Source organism: Lynx rufus, unplaced genomic scaffold (assembly GCF_022079265.1).
Source record: "Lynx rufus isolate CCGP_SWC_20201006 ecotype Redwood Valley unplaced genomic scaffold, mLynRuf1.p SCAF_10, whole genome shotgun sequence".
Classification (NCBI taxonomy): domain Eukaryota; kingdom Metazoa; phylum Chordata; class Mammalia; order Carnivora; family Felidae; genus Lynx; species Lynx rufus.
The window spans coordinates 80,359,529-80,377,778 of record NW_025814824.1 but is presented as its reverse complement, the minus strand read 5'-3'; the positions used below and the strand labels follow the sequence as shown (position 1 = coordinate 80,377,778).

General features: G+C 37.7%; 1 protein-coding gene across 5 annotated transcripts in view; it reads right to left on the bottom strand.

Annotated features, from left to right (window-relative positions):
* Positions 1-18,250, bottom strand: part of CNTRL (centriolin) — an 85,037-nt gene that overhangs the window by 44,865 nt on the left and 21,922 nt on the right. For 3 of the 5 annotated variants that reach the window (XM_047068826.1, XM_047068841.1, XM_047068834.1), the window contains 6 exons: positions 17,387-17,580; positions 9,899-10,018; positions 9,132-9,360; positions 7,673-7,782; positions 5,477-5,671; positions 823-976 (listed from right to left, as the gene is read on the bottom strand). In XM_047068826.1, the coding sequence (XP_046924782.1) occupies positions 823-976; positions 5,477-5,671; positions 7,673-7,782; positions 9,132-9,360; positions 9,899-10,018; positions 17,387-17,580 (1,002 nt within the window). Of the gene's footprint in view, positions 1-822; positions 977-2,856; positions 3,034-5,476; positions 5,672-7,672; positions 7,783-9,131; positions 9,361-9,898; positions 10,019-17,386; positions 17,581-18,250 lie in introns of those variants that run through there. The other 2 variants (XM_047068851.1, XM_047068859.1) reach the window with 2 other exon arrangements.

Below are 18,250 nucleotides of genomic sequence, written 5' to 3'. Positions count from 1 at the left end.
GGTTAAGCATCCGACTTCAGCCAGGTCACGATCTCGCAGTCCGTGAGTTCGAGCCCCGCGTCAGGCTCTGGGCTGATGGCTCAGAGCCTGGAGCCTGTTTCCGATTCTGTGTCTCCCTCTCTCTCTGCCCCTCCCCCGTTCATGCTCTGTCTCTCTCTGTCCCAAAAATAAATAAACGTTGAAAAAAAAAATTAAAAAAAAAAAAAAAAACCACCAACCAAATCATATACTGGGTGCTTACCATGTGCCAGGCACTTTACGAACACTACCTCGTTTAATCTTGCCAACAACTAATGACTGAGACAGAAATAACTTGTCCCAGGCCACACAGCTGATAATGGCAAAACGGGGATTGGGATCGTTTTACACTACTACAACCTATATTATCTTCCTTTCCCACCATTATGGCAAAGTCACAATCTCAATCTGCATTGCAAATGTAGGTCCTAAATTCTTCCCATACTCTCCTTATAACTAGAAACTGAATGCCCTGGTGTCAATGGGCTCTTTGTTCCTGAAAGGATTATATGCTTTGAAAGAGAGCGACATGCCCCAGCTTACCATGATTATACACTGGCTTCTAGCCTACTGAATGCAATGACCTGACTCACTAGGAATCAATACAACAAAACTAAAATTGAATTTTTTTTTTTTTTACTTTTTACTTTGATGAAACAAGTATTTTGGGTACTCTGCAAATATTTCCCTATCAAACACTAGTACGAACAACTGAGGCATATCAGGATTAATGCCTGCCTGAGTGTCACTTGTCTTTTATTAATACTAGAACTGATTTACCTTAAATCTTACTTAAATTCTCACCTTCAGTAAGCTGTTGTTCAAGGTCCTTAATCTCTTCAGTCTCTTTGGCAATTCTAGACAGTATCTCATCCAAACGGCTTTCAAGTTGTTTGTACTGCTTGTTCATGATGTCAAGTTGTTGTTCTTTACCTCTTTTCTGAGCCTTCATATGGCACTGAATTGAAAAAAAAAATTAACAAAGTCCTGAGTTCCTTATACTCTTAAAAAAAATAATAATGCTTACCATTTCTAAAGGCAGAATGGAAAATAAAATGTAACATTTTGAGTCTATTTCTGTCAGGCCTTGTGTTGTTTTCACACAGTGGTTTTCATTTAAACCTCATGATAACTTGATCTGAAAATCACCTCCATTGTACAGATATGCAAATTGAAAATCAAGGAGATTAAATTATTTTTCCAAGGGTACAGCCACGAGGTAATGTAGTCAAGCTCAATATTCTCTGCAGGGCATTAAAAACCAATTAAAATTGGTTTCCAAAATGTTAACTGATTTTTATACTCAGTATAGCCATAGAAAATGAGTGTATTCTAAAATGTTAACAAGAATTATATCTGGGTGGAAGGATTACAGATTTTTTTAATGAATATTTTTAGTACTAAACATTTTGTAATAGACAATACCTTTTTAAACTTTTTTTTTTTTTTCAACGTTTATTTATTTTGGGGACAGAGAGAGACAGAGCATGAACAGGGGAGGGGCAGAGAGAGAGGGAGACACAGAATTGGAAACAGGCTCCAGGCTCCGAGCCATCAGCCCAGAGCCTGACGCGGGGCTCGAACTCCCGGACCGCGAGATCGTGACCTGGCTGAAGTCTGACGCTTAACCGACTGCGCCACCCAGGCGCCCCGTCAATACCTTTTTAATCAGAAAAGCACATTAAACACACTTTTAAAAAAAAGGTTTCTTAGGGAGAAACAGAGACATGGAAGAAATACTTACTTAGAATTCAAGTGTATTTTTGATTCCTTAGACAAAGAAACACATGATTTTTAGGTTCGATACACTGGTAGCTGAGACCTCCACCATTCAGCCCAGTCACTGTCAAGATGGAGGGCCACACGGAGGCACACTCCTCTACCAAGACATATGCCCCTGGTGGAAAACTGAGTTTTCCCATATTCACACAGCCACTCACACCCCAGAGCCACCGCATTAGGGAGCTACTGTCAACTGAAAACTGGATTGTACTTCCAGGTGGGCTCAGGGAAGAAAAAACAACTGAGAATCAATGTCTGGTTTAACCCCTCTTTTTACATGTGAAAACGGAATCTCAGATGTACCAACGACTTGCCCAGGTCTGCCTTAGAGGCAACTGTTCATGTGGAGACAAAATAATTCTCCAGAGAACCTTTGCCCTCTCACTGACACCCTCAGGGCTCCGGTTTGCCCCCACGGGATCAGAGGAACAGAACAATAAACCAAGAGAACGTTAGCAGGAGAAAGAAGTGCATCACAGGCCGAAGAGCCAACTCCCAGGCTCTCACGGCTAATACCCATTTGATTATAAAAGAACATTTCTCAATTTTAGATGTCTGCTGCCACCAAAGCCAAGAAAGAAAAGTCTCTTCATTTTTAAGGAACAAGTGAATGAGAGCCTGGTCAGAAGGTTTTTGTTTGACTAATAGAAACTTGGTGGAATTTTCAAAACTTTTCTTTCTCTGCCCTCCTAACACTAATCTGAAATCTTTCTGGAAAGGTAAGTGCAGATAACAGCTTAAATTCTAAGTACATTTAGAATTTGTATGGCTCAAGAAAGAATTAAAACAAAAACAAAAACCTCCTGCATTCATGTCTCTCTTAATAAACCTTTAAAATTCACCATTAAAAATTCCACTGAAATCTCTTTACACGCAGGGCAAAAAACCCAAAAAAGCTCAATATGCCAATGATTTGCATTAAACACATGGGAGCAAAAGTAGATTCTGCGATTTTCACAACTGTGGCGCTCACAAGAGTTATAAAAACAGGAACTTACATCTCTGACTCCTCCTCCTTTCGAGTCTTTTGCACAGAGAGAGAGAAAAGGATCATACCTTAACTTAACATTTGTCCTGTTAGAACTGAGCCGTTGAGAACAGGGAAACTGTGGGCGGAACACTTTCTAAGGCTGTTTTCAAATTCACGTGTACTTCCCTCTCTGACAGCCACATTTTTGTCATCGGCTTGGAGTCTCAGTAACTTCCCAGGGCTTCAAACCACATTCTTGGCGGAGAGTGAGCGGCAGCCCAACCCATCCAATCACGAGCAGCCTCTGCGGGCAGGCCCCACCCTCCGTGCTTTAAATCACAACACAGGAAGCTTCCGAGGACCAATCACCCACAGCCTTTGCAACAGATTACTACAGGCTAATTCCCTAGAGAACAAGTCAGTCAGTTACCTTTTGCTTCCACAGGGCATTGCCAGGTAGGGAAGAACAACACAAATCTTCCTTTATTATGTTTGCTGCTGTGGTGTTTGTGCCTCTACATATGAAGTTGTGTTGTTTTTTTTTTTATAGCTAAAATGGGATTTGATTTTTAAATAGTATTTTTTTTCCTTTAGAAACCTAGTTAAAAGCTTTCGTTTGTTGAAAACTTGCCTAGGTTTGGCTCTTAGCTAATTTTAAAAATAATTAATCCCTGTACACCTTTAGTTCCTTTGTGGGGAAAGGGTCATTGTAGTAGCAAAGCATGGGCTCAGCCTCTTCCTAAAAAGGTGATTTTAGGAAATAATTTCATCTTTTAAAATCACACTTTCATCTTATGCAAAATTTTAAAAAATGTCCTCAACCATATGGACGCTGTGAGAAAGTTCCTCACCAGTATATGCAAAAAACCCCAGCATAATGGAAAACATCATTGGCACTTAATATATTTGTTTTCCACCAATCGCAGACTGACATACTGTTTTCTAATCTCTCAAAAACTTTTACTTTTAAATTCTATTTGCTACATAGAAAAATACTCTATCTGCTTAGATAATAAAACTCAAGTGGATAAAAGTCTATCCACACCTATAGAAAAGTATGCTGGGATCCCACTCCTGATTCCTTCCCTCTTGCTAAAACGTTTATATTTTGTAGAATGTGAGGAGCCTAAACCTAGCCAAGAAGGTGACTTTGTGCAAATCAGAAAAAAGACGCTCCCTCAGGGTGAACAAATTAAAAAGAAACATCCTCGGGGCGCCTGGGTGGCGCAGTCGGTTAAGCGTCCGACTTCAGCCAGGTCACGATCTCGCGGTCCGTGAGTTCGAGCCCCGCGTCAGGCTCTGGGCTGATGGCTCAGAGCCTGGAGCCTGTTTCCGATTCTGTGTCTCCCTCTCCCTCTGCCCCTCCCCCGTTCATGCTCTGTCTCTCTCTGTCCTAAAAATAAATAAAAACGTTGAAAAAAAAAAAAAAAAAGAGACATCCTCTGGTGCTTTGTTTAAAGCTGTAACCTTAAAAACTAAGTAGCTTTAACGATACCAAAAAGGAGCCTGGGTGGCTCAGTTGGTTGGGCATCTGACTCATGATTTTGACTCAGGTCATGACCTCACATTTGTGGGTGCAAGCCCCATGTCAGACTTTGCGCTGCCAGTGCAGAGACTGCTTTGGATCCTCTCTCCCCCTCCCCTACTCTCTCTCTCTCAAAAATACATAAACTTAAAATATATATATTATTGACCATATGACATATTACTGGAAAATCTACAATTTTTTCGCGTAAGGAAAATTCTTTAAAATAATTAAGTCCTCTTTTACTTTCAATTTTACTAGTCTTAGGCTTTTGTTAGAAAACACCTTATGTCTGTGAATGATAAGGTTACCTCTTCTCAAAATTATCTATGATATTTTATTAAAATGTTTAAAAGGATAAATAACAAATATTGAAAGTAATTACAGTGTATTGTTCTTACCATGTCAAATTCTATGATATCTCTTAATCCAGAGATTTTAAACTTCCTTTAAAATATAACATTATTATTCAAAGCATACCAGTAAAATATGCAGGAATTTTTTTTTACTTCCTTTTTTACCAATACTGGGCAAAATGTAAGCTATTACTAAGACTTCTCAAGACAGAGACAACTTAACTCCATCCTGCAGCCACCTGCCCACCTACGGCCACATAGGAGGACACACTCTAGAAAAATGTTTCCTTTTTTAAGGAAGAAACAAAACAATATGAAACAAATAGCTTTAGAATATTTGCATAAAGGATTAAAGAGGTAGGAAAAGGATTCTGGGCCCTTTTCAGCTCTTCCATCTCACCACCCTGTTCTTAAGAAAATAAGGCAAGAAAAGAGAAAGGGTAAAGGTTTGGACAGCACCTTGCAGCAGGTTTTTCTTGATTTGAAATACAACGAAACTCAGTCACTTAAAAAAATAAGTACCATGCATCTATCATTCTATTAAAAGCTATCTCCTTCAAGCCTTAGGTTTTGTTTTCAACACAGTGATAGACACACACACATACACACACACACACACACACACACACACACAGGTATAAAATACACAACCAGATATATAATGACAGACACACACATCCATAAACATATGTATCACTCAAATCTGTGCATCAAACTCAAAGACTTTCAGAAAGAACTCTGGGACTAAAATGAAGAGACATAATTTCTAGATGGAATGATATTCTAGAACCCATAAAACAAGCCAAAATCTCTCCATTTGCTTACATGTTTTGGGTCTCTGGAATCCAGGCTATCTAGGGCTATTTGCAGGTCCTTGATCTCATTCTGCTTTTCAGCAATTTCTTGCCTTTGCTTTTCCATCTGTGTTTCGAGATCCACAACTTCTTGGCGTAACTTATTGAGAAGTTGTATCCTACTACCCAACTGCTTGAAAAGAAGATCTTTCTCTGCTTCTGAAATCTAATCCCCCCACACACCCCAAAACAGAATTAACAGAGGATAGCAACAGTGATTTACAAATTTAAAGACGATGATTTCTAAAATTCTAAAAGGTATTCTGTGCTCTACCAGTTTTTTAAATAAAAGTTAATGTAAAAGTCATCTAGGCATTCCATTCATCTTATACTTTTATGCTTATTACATGAGGAAAATCTCACTTTATAAAAGTTTATGAAAACTCATAATAGGTAAAAACGAAGTTGTCATTCAGTATAAGCAACTTGTAAATTATTAATAATAACCATAACATTAATGGTAGTTGACTTCGCCCTTACCCTTGTTACTAGCATGTCATCTAAATTAATAGTGTAATGAAAAATGTAGGCTTATATGTACTCATTTAAAATAATTTTTTTCAAGCACATTTTATAAGCATCCATGTATTTCAACATTATATACATTATTTACATCTATCAATCTATATAAGCTCTGGCCAACATTTATTATAAAACATTCTTTTTTAATTAGTAAGCTCCTTCTTGATGGCTCCCTTCACCTCAGGTCCCACTTCCAATGCATTTTGAAGTCTGATCAGTTCACTGCTACATTTTGCTGACAATCAGTGCGCATTCTCTCCGCATCCACCGTCACCCTCCTGGTCCAAACCATTGTCATCTCTTGCCTGTACTCAACAACAGCCCCCTGAGACATGGGACACATCCCCATTCTTTCCATTTCCCTCACCCCATTTTGCTCTCATGCAGTAACCAGAGTGACCTCACAATAACACAAATAGGATTAGCCATTCTGACTTCCTAAAGTCCTTCAAAAGCTTCCCATTCCATTCCGAATAAAATCCAAACCCCTTACCACAGCCTGTGAAACCGGTTATGTACTCTTTACCCTCATCTTCCAGAACACTCTCCCTCACTCCACGGAGCAATCTCTAGTGTCAAGGTCTTTGTGCACACTCTCACTTCTGCCTGGAATACCTGACCCCCTAACTCTGCCTCACTGGCTCCTTGTCATCCTTTGGGTTTCAGCCTAAATGTCACCTCCTCAGAGAGGCCTCTGTGGTCCTCACAATCTAAATTATGTCTTTTTTACTGCCTCTCCTAATTTTCTATTTTGTTACTATAACACATTGTTAACTATATTATTTTTTTTTTCCTTTTTTTTTTTTTCTACTGTTCATTACCTATTTCCTATGCATGTGGGAGGGAAACATACCTGTTTTATTCATCACTTTGGGCCCAGCCCAGACAGGGACTAGCATATAGTAAGCTTCCAATAAACTTGAATCAATTTCTAGTTAGTATATAATTTTAAAATCACAATAGTGTATCTTTTAAAATAATCTACAATTTGAACTTCACATTCTTGCCTTACCTACTGTGGTATGAATGCAGTTACCATCATAATTTTGAAATACTGCTTTTTACAAGTTGCAAATAACTGGAACCTTTTACACACTGAAAAACTGTCAAAATACTTCCTTTTTAAGTTTCTCCCTGTGCAATCACATCATGGGTTTGAGCTGCTTACTTCTGCATGACAAACTTTCCGAGAGTGTATTAATTACTTCTTTTTGTTCACCATACTTTATATCATTGACATTTTTGCTGCTTGTGTTTGATAATGTTCATGTATAGCAGAGATGTCTTCTGACTCTTAACCTAGGTCCCAGGATCTTAAAGGTGGGTAGTGCTTAATCAGATTACAACAGATACAACAGGAAACAGCAACTTCCCTGGGTAAAGGAGACACTTTCCTATTGAACACGTATTTTTACATAAATTAGACGTCATTTACTTCTTCGTACTTTATAGAACACTAACAGGATGTGATCATGGGTGGAAGGAAAATGTAATTGGAAAATGCTAGAACCAAAGCTGACTCTGAAAATTGTTACACCATAATTAATTAGGCAACACTGATTTAAAATGTTTTACGTGGTTATGAAGGGAGAAAACCTTTAATATTTTGCATTTCCTCTTGCATTGCTACTTTGCGTTTACATACTTTTTTAAGCTGTATCGCTTCTTCCAGTTGTTTAAATTCCTCAGTAGCTCTTAAAATTTGTTGTTCTGCCTTTTCTATTTCATCATGTAGTTCTGATAGTCGAGTTTGCGCTGCAAATTTAAAAACCATGCAGACAGACACAAGAAAAATCTTGAATTCTCAAATTTCTATGAGATTTTTTTTCTTCACAATAACCACCTCCTCCCAATTAAATTGTCATTCTAGATCACAGAAATTAAAAAAAAAAGTAATTTCTTATGACAGTTTTCCTCTCAGTTAATCTCTAGTTTCATCACAGGCTATAGAACTATAATTGATAATTTGTAAAATTCTTAACATTAAAGGGGCTTTACTTGCTATGTCCAATACTAAACTCTTTTGAGCAAATAAGGTTTTTATTGATAGATACACACTTCTTTGTCACTAAGTTATAATTAAGTTCAAGCTGTAACAAAAAGCCTGTATTTGAGGTAATTACTTTATGATAGGGCTCAAAATCAAGAAATTCACCACTGAACACTCTTCCAGCTTGGGGTGGGGGGTGATCTCCAATCAGTTACTCTCTACCTCAAACTTCTAATTTCTCTGTCTCCTTCCCTTCCTATAAAACTGCCTCCTATAAAACCATGAGCCCCTTGAAGCTAGTCTACACAAATATCTGATTTATTTCTGCTTTCCTCTTCCAGAACTTTGTACAGAGTGTATGAGATGGGTATCTCAGGTCTCTCTTCTCCCCTCTCCAAGTCAGCCTCTCTACTGGCCTTCCCTGTTTTCCATTTAGCTACCAACCAAGGAAAGATGAGCTACTCCACTGGATTGTTAAAGAGCCCCACCATGGACCATAATTACTAAGGGGATGCATAAACTCAGTTCTGCTTTCTGCTTCCGTATCCATGAAGCCCACCGAGTAAGTGGAGTTTGCCATTAGCAGGGTCTCTAAGTACCCTTTTGGATTGACTTCTTCCTCTTTGTGACTTGCCAGGAAGTGGTAAGATCCTTTCAATCGGATGTTTGGGGACAGGTTAGGAAGAGTCAGAAGCTGGTCTTAGGCCCAAGCCTGAGGAGGGTGCACTGATCCAGCTTATCCAAAGTACTGCTTTAGGTTTTGGCTACATGTATAGTAATCAGTTAAGTGTACTTGCTACAATTATGACCAATTAGCCTTTGAGTGTGCAGCTCCAATGGTGAGAAGGACCTGCTGGCCGGTCAAGATTTAAGCATTCTTGGATCCCCTGGACATACTGCCACCAAATTACTGTCAAGAACCCCATTCTTCAACGTAACAGGAATTATTAAAAAATAATTTGCTCCATGAATTACTACTTTTGTTTTAGGCTTTTCATGTAAACAACACTACAGTAACCTTCAGCATGATTACTCAAAAGAATTGTAAAACAAAATTCGCCTATATATCCAATCTTTTTACATTTTTAAAGAATTTAAAATAACTTTTGTTAACCTGCACTTATTTTTTTTTCTTTGTCTTCCAGTTGTATGTCCAGTGGCGTATGGGCTCTCAAGTTCACGTGCTCATTTTTGAGTTGTTCCCCTTCATCTGGCTCCATCCTTACGATCTTTATGGTCTGGGCATTTGGAATAATGTAACTCTCTGTAGTGAACATATTTCTCTTATATCTGGATTTGCCAATGTAGGGACTTTCATCTGGGGTTTTATCAATTTCGACATACTAAAAGCAAAATAAGTAAAGATTTATGGCTTAATAAGTAACTTCTAAGCAGCCAGGTAAAAAATATATACTTTTTTTTTTTTATCTTACCCTTAACATACCAAAAAAGAACTAAAACAAAAAATGGTCTCAAGGTGTTCCTCTTCCCATCCCCAAAGAGTGGGTTTAGCTTGGTTGATTAAAGAACTGCCTACAGGTATGTGATTATTAGCATTGCTTAATCTCTCAAATCAGAAATTTCAGTGTTTTATTTTGGCTTCTTAGCTGATATGTAAGTAAAACCCCACCTAATAAGTGATAATAATTGACTTTTTTATGAAATAATATTATGATATTCGTTGGAATCACAGATTCCCTTGGGGCTTTTTACCTTTTTTGGAGGCTGCTTTAACTTACTGAACCAAAAATTCACTGTTTCAAGCAAAATATGTTTACTCTGAAAGTAGAATGTCCCTTGAAAATTTCTTTCCACCATCTGCCTCCCCCCACTCCACTCCCTGCTGGCTTTAACTGTGGATTACTAAGAAGTTTAACTCACCTCTGATGGATAATAATTTAGTGGCTCAAATTTGGCATCAATTTTATAAAAGGCCAATTCCTGTTCCATCTCATACTGTTTTTGACACGCTCGCATTAGTTCCATGGTCTTCTGTTTTAGCTATTGGTCCAATTTGATATGAAACAACATACAGTGTCAGTAAGTTAGTATACAAGTATGATGGTATGGCAAGTTCTAATCATAGCTAATAATTAGATTGTTTTAAACCTCGCAGCAAATAGCAGAACACTCACAGCATTTTGTTTTCATTCTAAAGGATTATAAAGAATGCAATATAAAATTACCACTTCATAAGAGATCACATAAAAGACCTTTGAAGTTTATATGCTATTTCAGGGTATAAAGATTTAATGAATAAAGATTTAAAAACTCATCTAAATTTGCTTTATCCAAACGTGAAAATAATTCTGTATCAATTATTTTTATGTAATCTATTAAGTACCTGCTTCCAGACTTTCCAATAATTAACACTAATTTATTTAACTTACTCTACAATTTTAATAGCAGCTTCAAATTATGGATGGAAATGATATTTGGGATTAATTACAAAGGAATCAGAAGAAGGAGTGAGAAGGAGGAAATTAAGAGACTGGTTTTAATTGTTGTACTGTTGTTGCTGTAGTATCTCAGTGTTCTGAACATTATTCTTTGTAATAGAGGATAAAGGATGTAAATAATGTCAATCAGATCCCAATATGTAATATTACATTTTTAATAGAATAATTCTACTATAATTACAGTTTACTTATTCTTAGAAATTTTTAGAGCTAGAAGAAAAGAGATCATCCAATTTAATTCTCTGAAATATAAATAAAGAAATTGAGTCTTAGATTGGTGAGCTGACTTGTCAAAAGTTACACATGAGATTAGTGGCAGATGCTAAATATTTTATTAACTACCACTACGAGCCCCCTTTCTACTAAACCAATCCGGTGAGTTCATTTCAAAGGTCCGCTAAGTGATTTTTGTCTTTTTTATTTTTTGACAGGGTCTGATAGTAGTTACCAGACAAAAACATGCAGAAAAACTTCATTAATATAAAAATGCAAGCTGAAGAGAATAAGACATAAACAGACAGGAACATTTTACAAGGCCCAGGAAATCAAAGTCGTGCAGGATTTAGCTTACAGTCATCTCCTGATTATCCATCAAAATGGAAGTAAGGCTAACTGGGATAACAGGTAATCCTGATCAAGTACTCACTGTATGGGAGACACTGTGCTAAGCCTTTTTTACGTGTGCTGTCTCACTGAATCTTCACAACTACCCTATGAGATGATAAAGGCTGCACCAGGAGGCTAGATAACTTGCCCAATCGCACAACTTGTAGTGGAAGAGGCAGAGTTCAATTCCAAGTCTCCTGGATTTCAAATTCAACACTCTGTCTGCTGCTGCAGGGTGTTCAGCTCATTACCCACATTGATGTTCTCACTGAATGCTCGCTCTTAAGTCCCTGAATCTCAAGAAGGCAACTCACAACCAACAGCATCAACTAATCTTGGGCTTCTCTTCCCAAAGAAAGATCATTGGCAGTAAGGCCCAAACAAAGGCAAATGTGACGGGATCCATGGACAATGTAGGGACTTGTCTCTGCAGGCAAATGATACATACTCTGTGCATCTTAAAATTACCTTTGTGTCTCTTATAGAGCTAGGCGTAGCATTTAGTAAGCATTCAATAAATGTCTGCTGAAGAAATGCATAAATGAGAGCAAATGAGGAGTCTAAGGCCCTGGAAAGTAAGGCTAGTTACGGTACTAGCTGTGGATAACCAAGAGTTGACTGCAGTTAACATATTTACCAATAAGAAAAATGATACAAATTCTTTCCTTCACAAATTCACAGTCCTATGTAAACATCAATTAAAAAAATTACACACACACACACACAAGCACATTTCTTGAGAAGGCAAGCCAGATTCAACACTTAAAATGTACATAAGCATATTAATACAAGGTATCATGCAAACCATGAAAAACACAGTGTGCAATTCATCCCTGAAGGAACTACCTTTAAGGAAGAATAAAGAATCGGCAGAAAATGCTCTGCAAGAAACCAAGACAAGGGCTAAAAGGAGAAAAAAGCAGACAGAGACCATCACCTGGAGAACTTTAGGGAGTTAAGCTGTAGTTAAATAGAAGCTGCTCTTTACTGAAAACTTACCTTAGGAACATAATGTTATTAGAACCTGCACCATTCTTATATGGACACATTTTACCATCATTCTGACTAGGTTACAGATGTACCACCTTCCATTACCTATTAATTCAACTCAAATTATTTTCACCTGTATTACCTTACTTGGTCCTCACGACTCTGTGAGGCTGGCAGGACTTGCAAAAAGACAAAGAGTAATATTAACATTAAAGTTAATTAAAGTTAATATTTGCTGGTGGCAGGAGAAGGGGACTATTATAGTTTAAATGGCACCAGAAGTTTTACTTCATTGTCACTACATTTCTTTTATAGACTAATTGACCTACTACCTGAAGAATTACTTTATGAAACTGGAAAGCATTATACAACTGGAGAAAATATTATCACCAAATAGTCTGCAGAAGATAATGGAAAGTGTTTTTCAAAAGTAGGCTCTTAGAATAAGATCCAGAATTCTTTTTGTAACATAGTACAGTCTTTTGGAATAATGAAAGAAGAACAGGCAAATACGTATGCAATACTCAACTCTCCAACAACTAAACAAAAGTGAAATTAAAGCAATGACATTCTACTTTTTTCCTATCCTATTTACACGTTCAAAATAATAATATCAAGTGGGGGATTAGGCTCTTTCACTCACTGCTGTAGAAGTATAAAGCTGTTATAAGCTTTTAGTGTTTACTAAAATTTAAGATGCAAATTACACAGTAATTCCACTTGTGATTTCTTTTAATTTTTTTAAAATTAAAGAAAGAGAGAGAATGAGTGGGGAAGATGGGCAGAGGGAGAAAGAGAGAGAATCTCAGGCACGCTTCACGCTCCGTGTGGAGCCCAATGCTGTGCTTGATCCCACAACCCTGGGATCATGATCTGAACCAAAATCAAGAGCCAGATGTTCAACCAACTGAGCCACCTAGGTGCCCCTAAATTTTTTCTTGAACTCATAACCCCAAGACTCAGAGTCACATGCTCTACCAACTGAGCCAGTCAAATGCCCCAACTTGTAGTGATTTATACTAAGGAATTACTATTATGAATGCATAGGAATATACACACATGGATTTTTCTCTGTATTATTGTTTCTAATAAAAAAGTGGAAGCAATCTAAATATTCATCAATAAGTGTAGGTTAAGTTATGGAGTACCCATATAATGGAACACAATACAGACTTTGAAAAAAATAGATTTGTGTGTACGTGTGTATGCACATGTGGGTATGTTTTTTAACTTGGAGAGCTATGATATACATTGTTTTGTAAAGAATAAGATGCATAATCAAAAATACAGGAAGTTTCTTTTTATCACACGATATTTAGAGGTACATATATTCAATTACATATACATTATATAATATTTTATAAGCATAGAAAACAAAAAGAATATATATTAACATCCAGGGAATAGGGAAGAGAAAGAGTGAAACCTTCATTGTCTACTGTATACATTTGTGTTGTCAAAATTTGTTATGATAAATATATAATAACTTTGTATGTAAATATGTTTTTAAATGGTTAATGGTAAAAATAACATCATAAGAGCAATGTCTTCTAGCCAAAAATAGTGAACAAAAGCCCAGCAAAAACTGTTGACAAATAACAAAACATTTATTCACAGCAAAACATAAAAAAGATCAGTAACTCAGGAAAATTTATTAAATGTTCATAAATATCAAGTCAAAGTCATACCATAGTAAGTATTGTTTTTTACATATGTATTTTATTTTTAAGGTTTATTTTTTATTTTTAAATAGGCTACATGCCCAACGTGGGGCTTGAACTCATGAACTCAAGATCAAGAGTCATGTGCTCTATTGACTGAGCCAGGCAGGCGCCCCTATATTTGTTTTTCGTTTTTAGGTTTATTTATTTATTTTGAGAAAGAGAGAGAGTGCATGTGCGCATGCTAATGGGAGAGTGGCAGAGAAAGAGGGAGAGAGAATCCCATGCAGGCTCCTTGCTGTCACCATAGAGCCCAAAACAGGGCTTGAACTCACAAACTGTGAGATGACGAAATCAAGAGTCAGGCACAACTGACTGAGAGACCCAGGTGCCCCTATATTTGTATTTTTTTTTAATTTTTTTAACGTTTATCTTTATTTTTGAGACAGAGAAAGACAGAGCATGAGCGGGGGAGAGGCAGACAGAGAGGGAGACACAGAATCGGAAGCAGGCTCCAGGCTCTGAGCTGTCAGCACACAGCCCGACGCGGGGCTCGAACTCATCAACTGAGATCGTGACCTGAGCTGAAATCGGACACTCAACCAACTGAGCCACCCAAGCACCCCCCTATATTTGCCTTTTAAATACAAATGCTAAGTGGTGGCCCAAAGAGTGCACTGCTAAAATAAAACTGATCGTCACAAAAATTTCCAATGATTAGGTTAGGCATCGATCTACTCTATTATGAAACAGAGAGCAACAGATAGGTGTATAGTATAAAATTACTGGTAATTATCAGATTATTAATATCACATACGTCTCTCATGATGTCCTCCTGGTATATATCATCTTTTCTTTTTTTCTTTTTTAAGATTTTTCAAAAGTAATCTCTACACCCAGCATGGGGCTCAAACTCATAACCCCAAAATCAAGAATCACATGCTCTTCTGAATGAGTCAGCCAGGTGCCCCTGTATCATCTTTTTTCTCAGGCAAAGAAGAGCTCAAGAAGGAGGTAGTCAAGTATTCAGATTTGAAGAAATAATTTCCATCTCTACACAGAGGAGGAAACACTTTTCTTGCTAAAAACTTTAAGTGCGTAAGCAGAATTCTTGTCAACAAATCAAGTCATTCAAGCCAGCATGCCAATCTTGAAAAGGGGGGTGGTGCAAGAAAAAGATAAATGTATCAAGGATTCTACTAGTTATATGAGAAATCAAATACTCTAAGTTATACACAGAGCAGAAAAATGAATGGCCAAAAGAAAAAAAAAAAGCAATAGCTATTTTTTTTTTATAGACTCAAATTATCTGGGTTGAAAAAGCCTTTAAAGGTCATGTAGTCTGGGGTGCCTGGGTGGCTCAGTCGGTTAAGCGGCCAACTCTTGATTTCAGCTTAGGTCATGAACTTATGATCAGAAGGTGCCAGACCCAGAGACTTCAGAGGCCTTGAGTCCATGTTCCGTGAAGAATGGCCAAAGCAACAGGGGTGTCCAAGCTGGAGAAGAGGAGATCTAGCGAGCGATGAAAATTACCTTCGAGAGTCAGAGGACTGTTTTATGGAAGAGGGACTAGAGTTACTGACCCAGGTGCCAGAGAAAAATTTAAGAAATGGCAAATAGAATTATAAGAAAACAGTTTTTCATCTGGTAATAAAGAAGAAATTTCTAATAGCTGTCCTGAGATAAAATGTGGTAACTCTGGAATGTGATTGCTATCACTAAAGCAGGCATATATGCTCAGGTTTTAGAGAAAAGAGAAAAAACATTAGATAGGGAGATGGACTAAATGACCTTTATTTTTTTTGTTGGTTTTTATTTGTTTGTTTAAAGTTTATTTATTTTGAGAGAGACAGAGTTGGGGAGGGGCCGAGAGAGAATCCTAAGCAGGCTCCACCCTTGGCACAGAGCCCAATGCAGGGCTTGATCTCATGAACCTTGAGATCATGACCTGAGCCGAATCAAGAGTTGGACTCTCGGGGCGCCTGGGTGGCGCAGTCGGTTAAGCGTCCGACTTCAGCCAGGTCACGATCTCGCGGTCCGTGAGTTCGAGCCCCGCGTCGGGCTCTGGGCTGATGGCTCGGAGCCTGGAGCCTGTTTCCGATTCTGTGTCTCTCTCTCTGCCCCTCGCCCGTTCATGCTCTGTCTCTCTCTGTCCCAAAAATAAATAAACGTTGAAAAAAAAAAAATTAAAAAAAAAAAAAAAAAGAGTTGGACTCTCAACTGACTGAGCCAACCAGGTGCCCTATAAGACTGTCTAAATCTAATCTGTCTAAATCTCTTTTAAAATATCTTTTATTCCTGTTTCAACCATAAGGCCAAATTATATACAATTTAAACATTATAGATGTGCATAAATGGCAATTGGAAAGTGCTTTAAAATTCCGCCCCCCAGAATGTCAAGAGTTACCATTTTTCCCTATATATACTTGTACCATCATACATACTACTTATATAGCATCATACTTGATCTACTCTTTCACAGCCTGCTTTTTCCACATAGCAATATGTATTAGACATACTTCCATATCAGGACATACAGCCCTACCTCATTTTAGCAACACGAGTATTCTACCAGATGCATATCCACTGAGGAACAGGTTAGCTATTTTCAATAGTCTACTTATATAAACAATATTGTAGCAAATGTCCACGTGTGTGTGTGTGTGTGTGTGTGTGTGTGTGTGTATAGGTACATATATAATATCTTCATACATTCTTGCTACCATTTCTACAAAATGCATTAGAAATGTGTATTATATGTAAAACTATTATATGTAACATTTCCAATATGTAGAACATAGGCATGTCCATTTAAATTTGGATAATTTTGTCAATTTGCCTTCTTTTTTAAATTTTTTATTTATTTATTTATTTTTCAGTCTCCTGGTTTTATTTTATTTATTTATTTTTATTATGAAATTTATTGTCAAACTGGTCTCCATACAACACCCAGTGCTCATCCCAACAGGTGCCCTCAATACCCATCACCCACCCCCCATAAACCCTCAGTTTGTTCTCAGTTTTTAGGAGTCTCTTATGTTTTGGCTCCCTCCCTCTCTAACCATTTTTTTTTCTTCCCCTCCCCCATGGTCTTCTGTTAAGTTTCTCAGGATCCACATAGAGTAAATGTTTATTTACTCTTGTGAGAGAGAGAGAAAGAGACAGAGCACAAGCAGGGGAGGGGCAGAGAGAGAGGGAGACACAGAATCTGAAGCAGGCTCCAGGCTCTGACCTGTCAGCACACAGCCCATCTGAAGTCTGAGCTGAAGTCAGACGCTTAACTGACTGAGCCACTCAGGCGCCCCTGTCAATTTGTAAAGTTTTTGCCAATGTATAGTCTCACCAACAATGTTGTTGTTGAAAACAAAATACATACATCTAGGGGCAGTCTGACTCCTCATAGTGGGGGGCTTCACCGTCCTCCTGTTTTGGATACCAGCTTCACATAATGCAGCCCGAGATAGTATTCGTCTTTTGTGGAGCCATTTCACACAGTACACAGTTACCTACAACTTGTAAAACCTTTTGCACAAATTTCTGTTAAACCACACCTTCCCCATTTTATGTCCAAGAAGTTTTGTTTTTAGACCCAAGGACAAAGAATTCTCTATCTCAAAAGAACATAGTCAAAGCAATGTAAAACATGGGCTTACCAATTCATTTTTCGTGTTTAGGTTACTCTCCAGCTCCTCATAGCTCTGTTTTTGTAACATGGCCTCCTCTTTCAGTGATTTGTTCAATTTATCTTGACTTTTAATTTCCTCAAGGAACCTTGTCTGTGCGCTCCGAAGCTCTTCAGTTTCCGTTGTCTTCTTTTCCAGGTCTCTTTCCAGTCTCTCTACCTCTTCTGCCAACACAAATGTAATAGTTTATTGAGCATTATATTTTCTACTTGAATAAAGGTAAGACTATCTCTCAAATAATAGCAAAAGAAGTCTTACAACAGTATAGGTACAATTCTACTTTGAAAACTATTCACTATGGTTTTGGGGGAAAAAAGACTATCTTGAGCTAGAAAGTGATTTATACTAAGAGGTAAGAAGGCATTATCATTTGGATAACAATTTTAAAAGGTAACACTTTACTTCCAAGTATTTCATTCAATTAGTATGTTGGTAAATGAGGGTTTTTTCCAGGTCTCCTACTAAAATACATGCAATATTTTATTTCATATTCGAAAGCATGTTTGTAAAATACTGTGTGATCTTAAAAATCATTCAAAGGCTTCCAACTATGCTTAGAATAGGATCCAAAACGCTTACATGAAGAACTGACAAAGCTCTTCATGATTCGGTCCCAAAGTCCCTCTCCAGCCTCATTGTCAAGTCCACCCCACTGCAGCCTTTCTGAAGTGACTCTACTCCTTCATATTTGTGATGGCTCTTCTTACCTGCGGGCTTTTATTCACACCTCTGCCTGGAACTTTCTTCCTCTATTTCCTACTGGCTTATTTTGTATCCTCTAGGTCTCGATTTTGGAAAATGTTTTGAGAAGCCTGCTCTGACTCGATCCTCTCC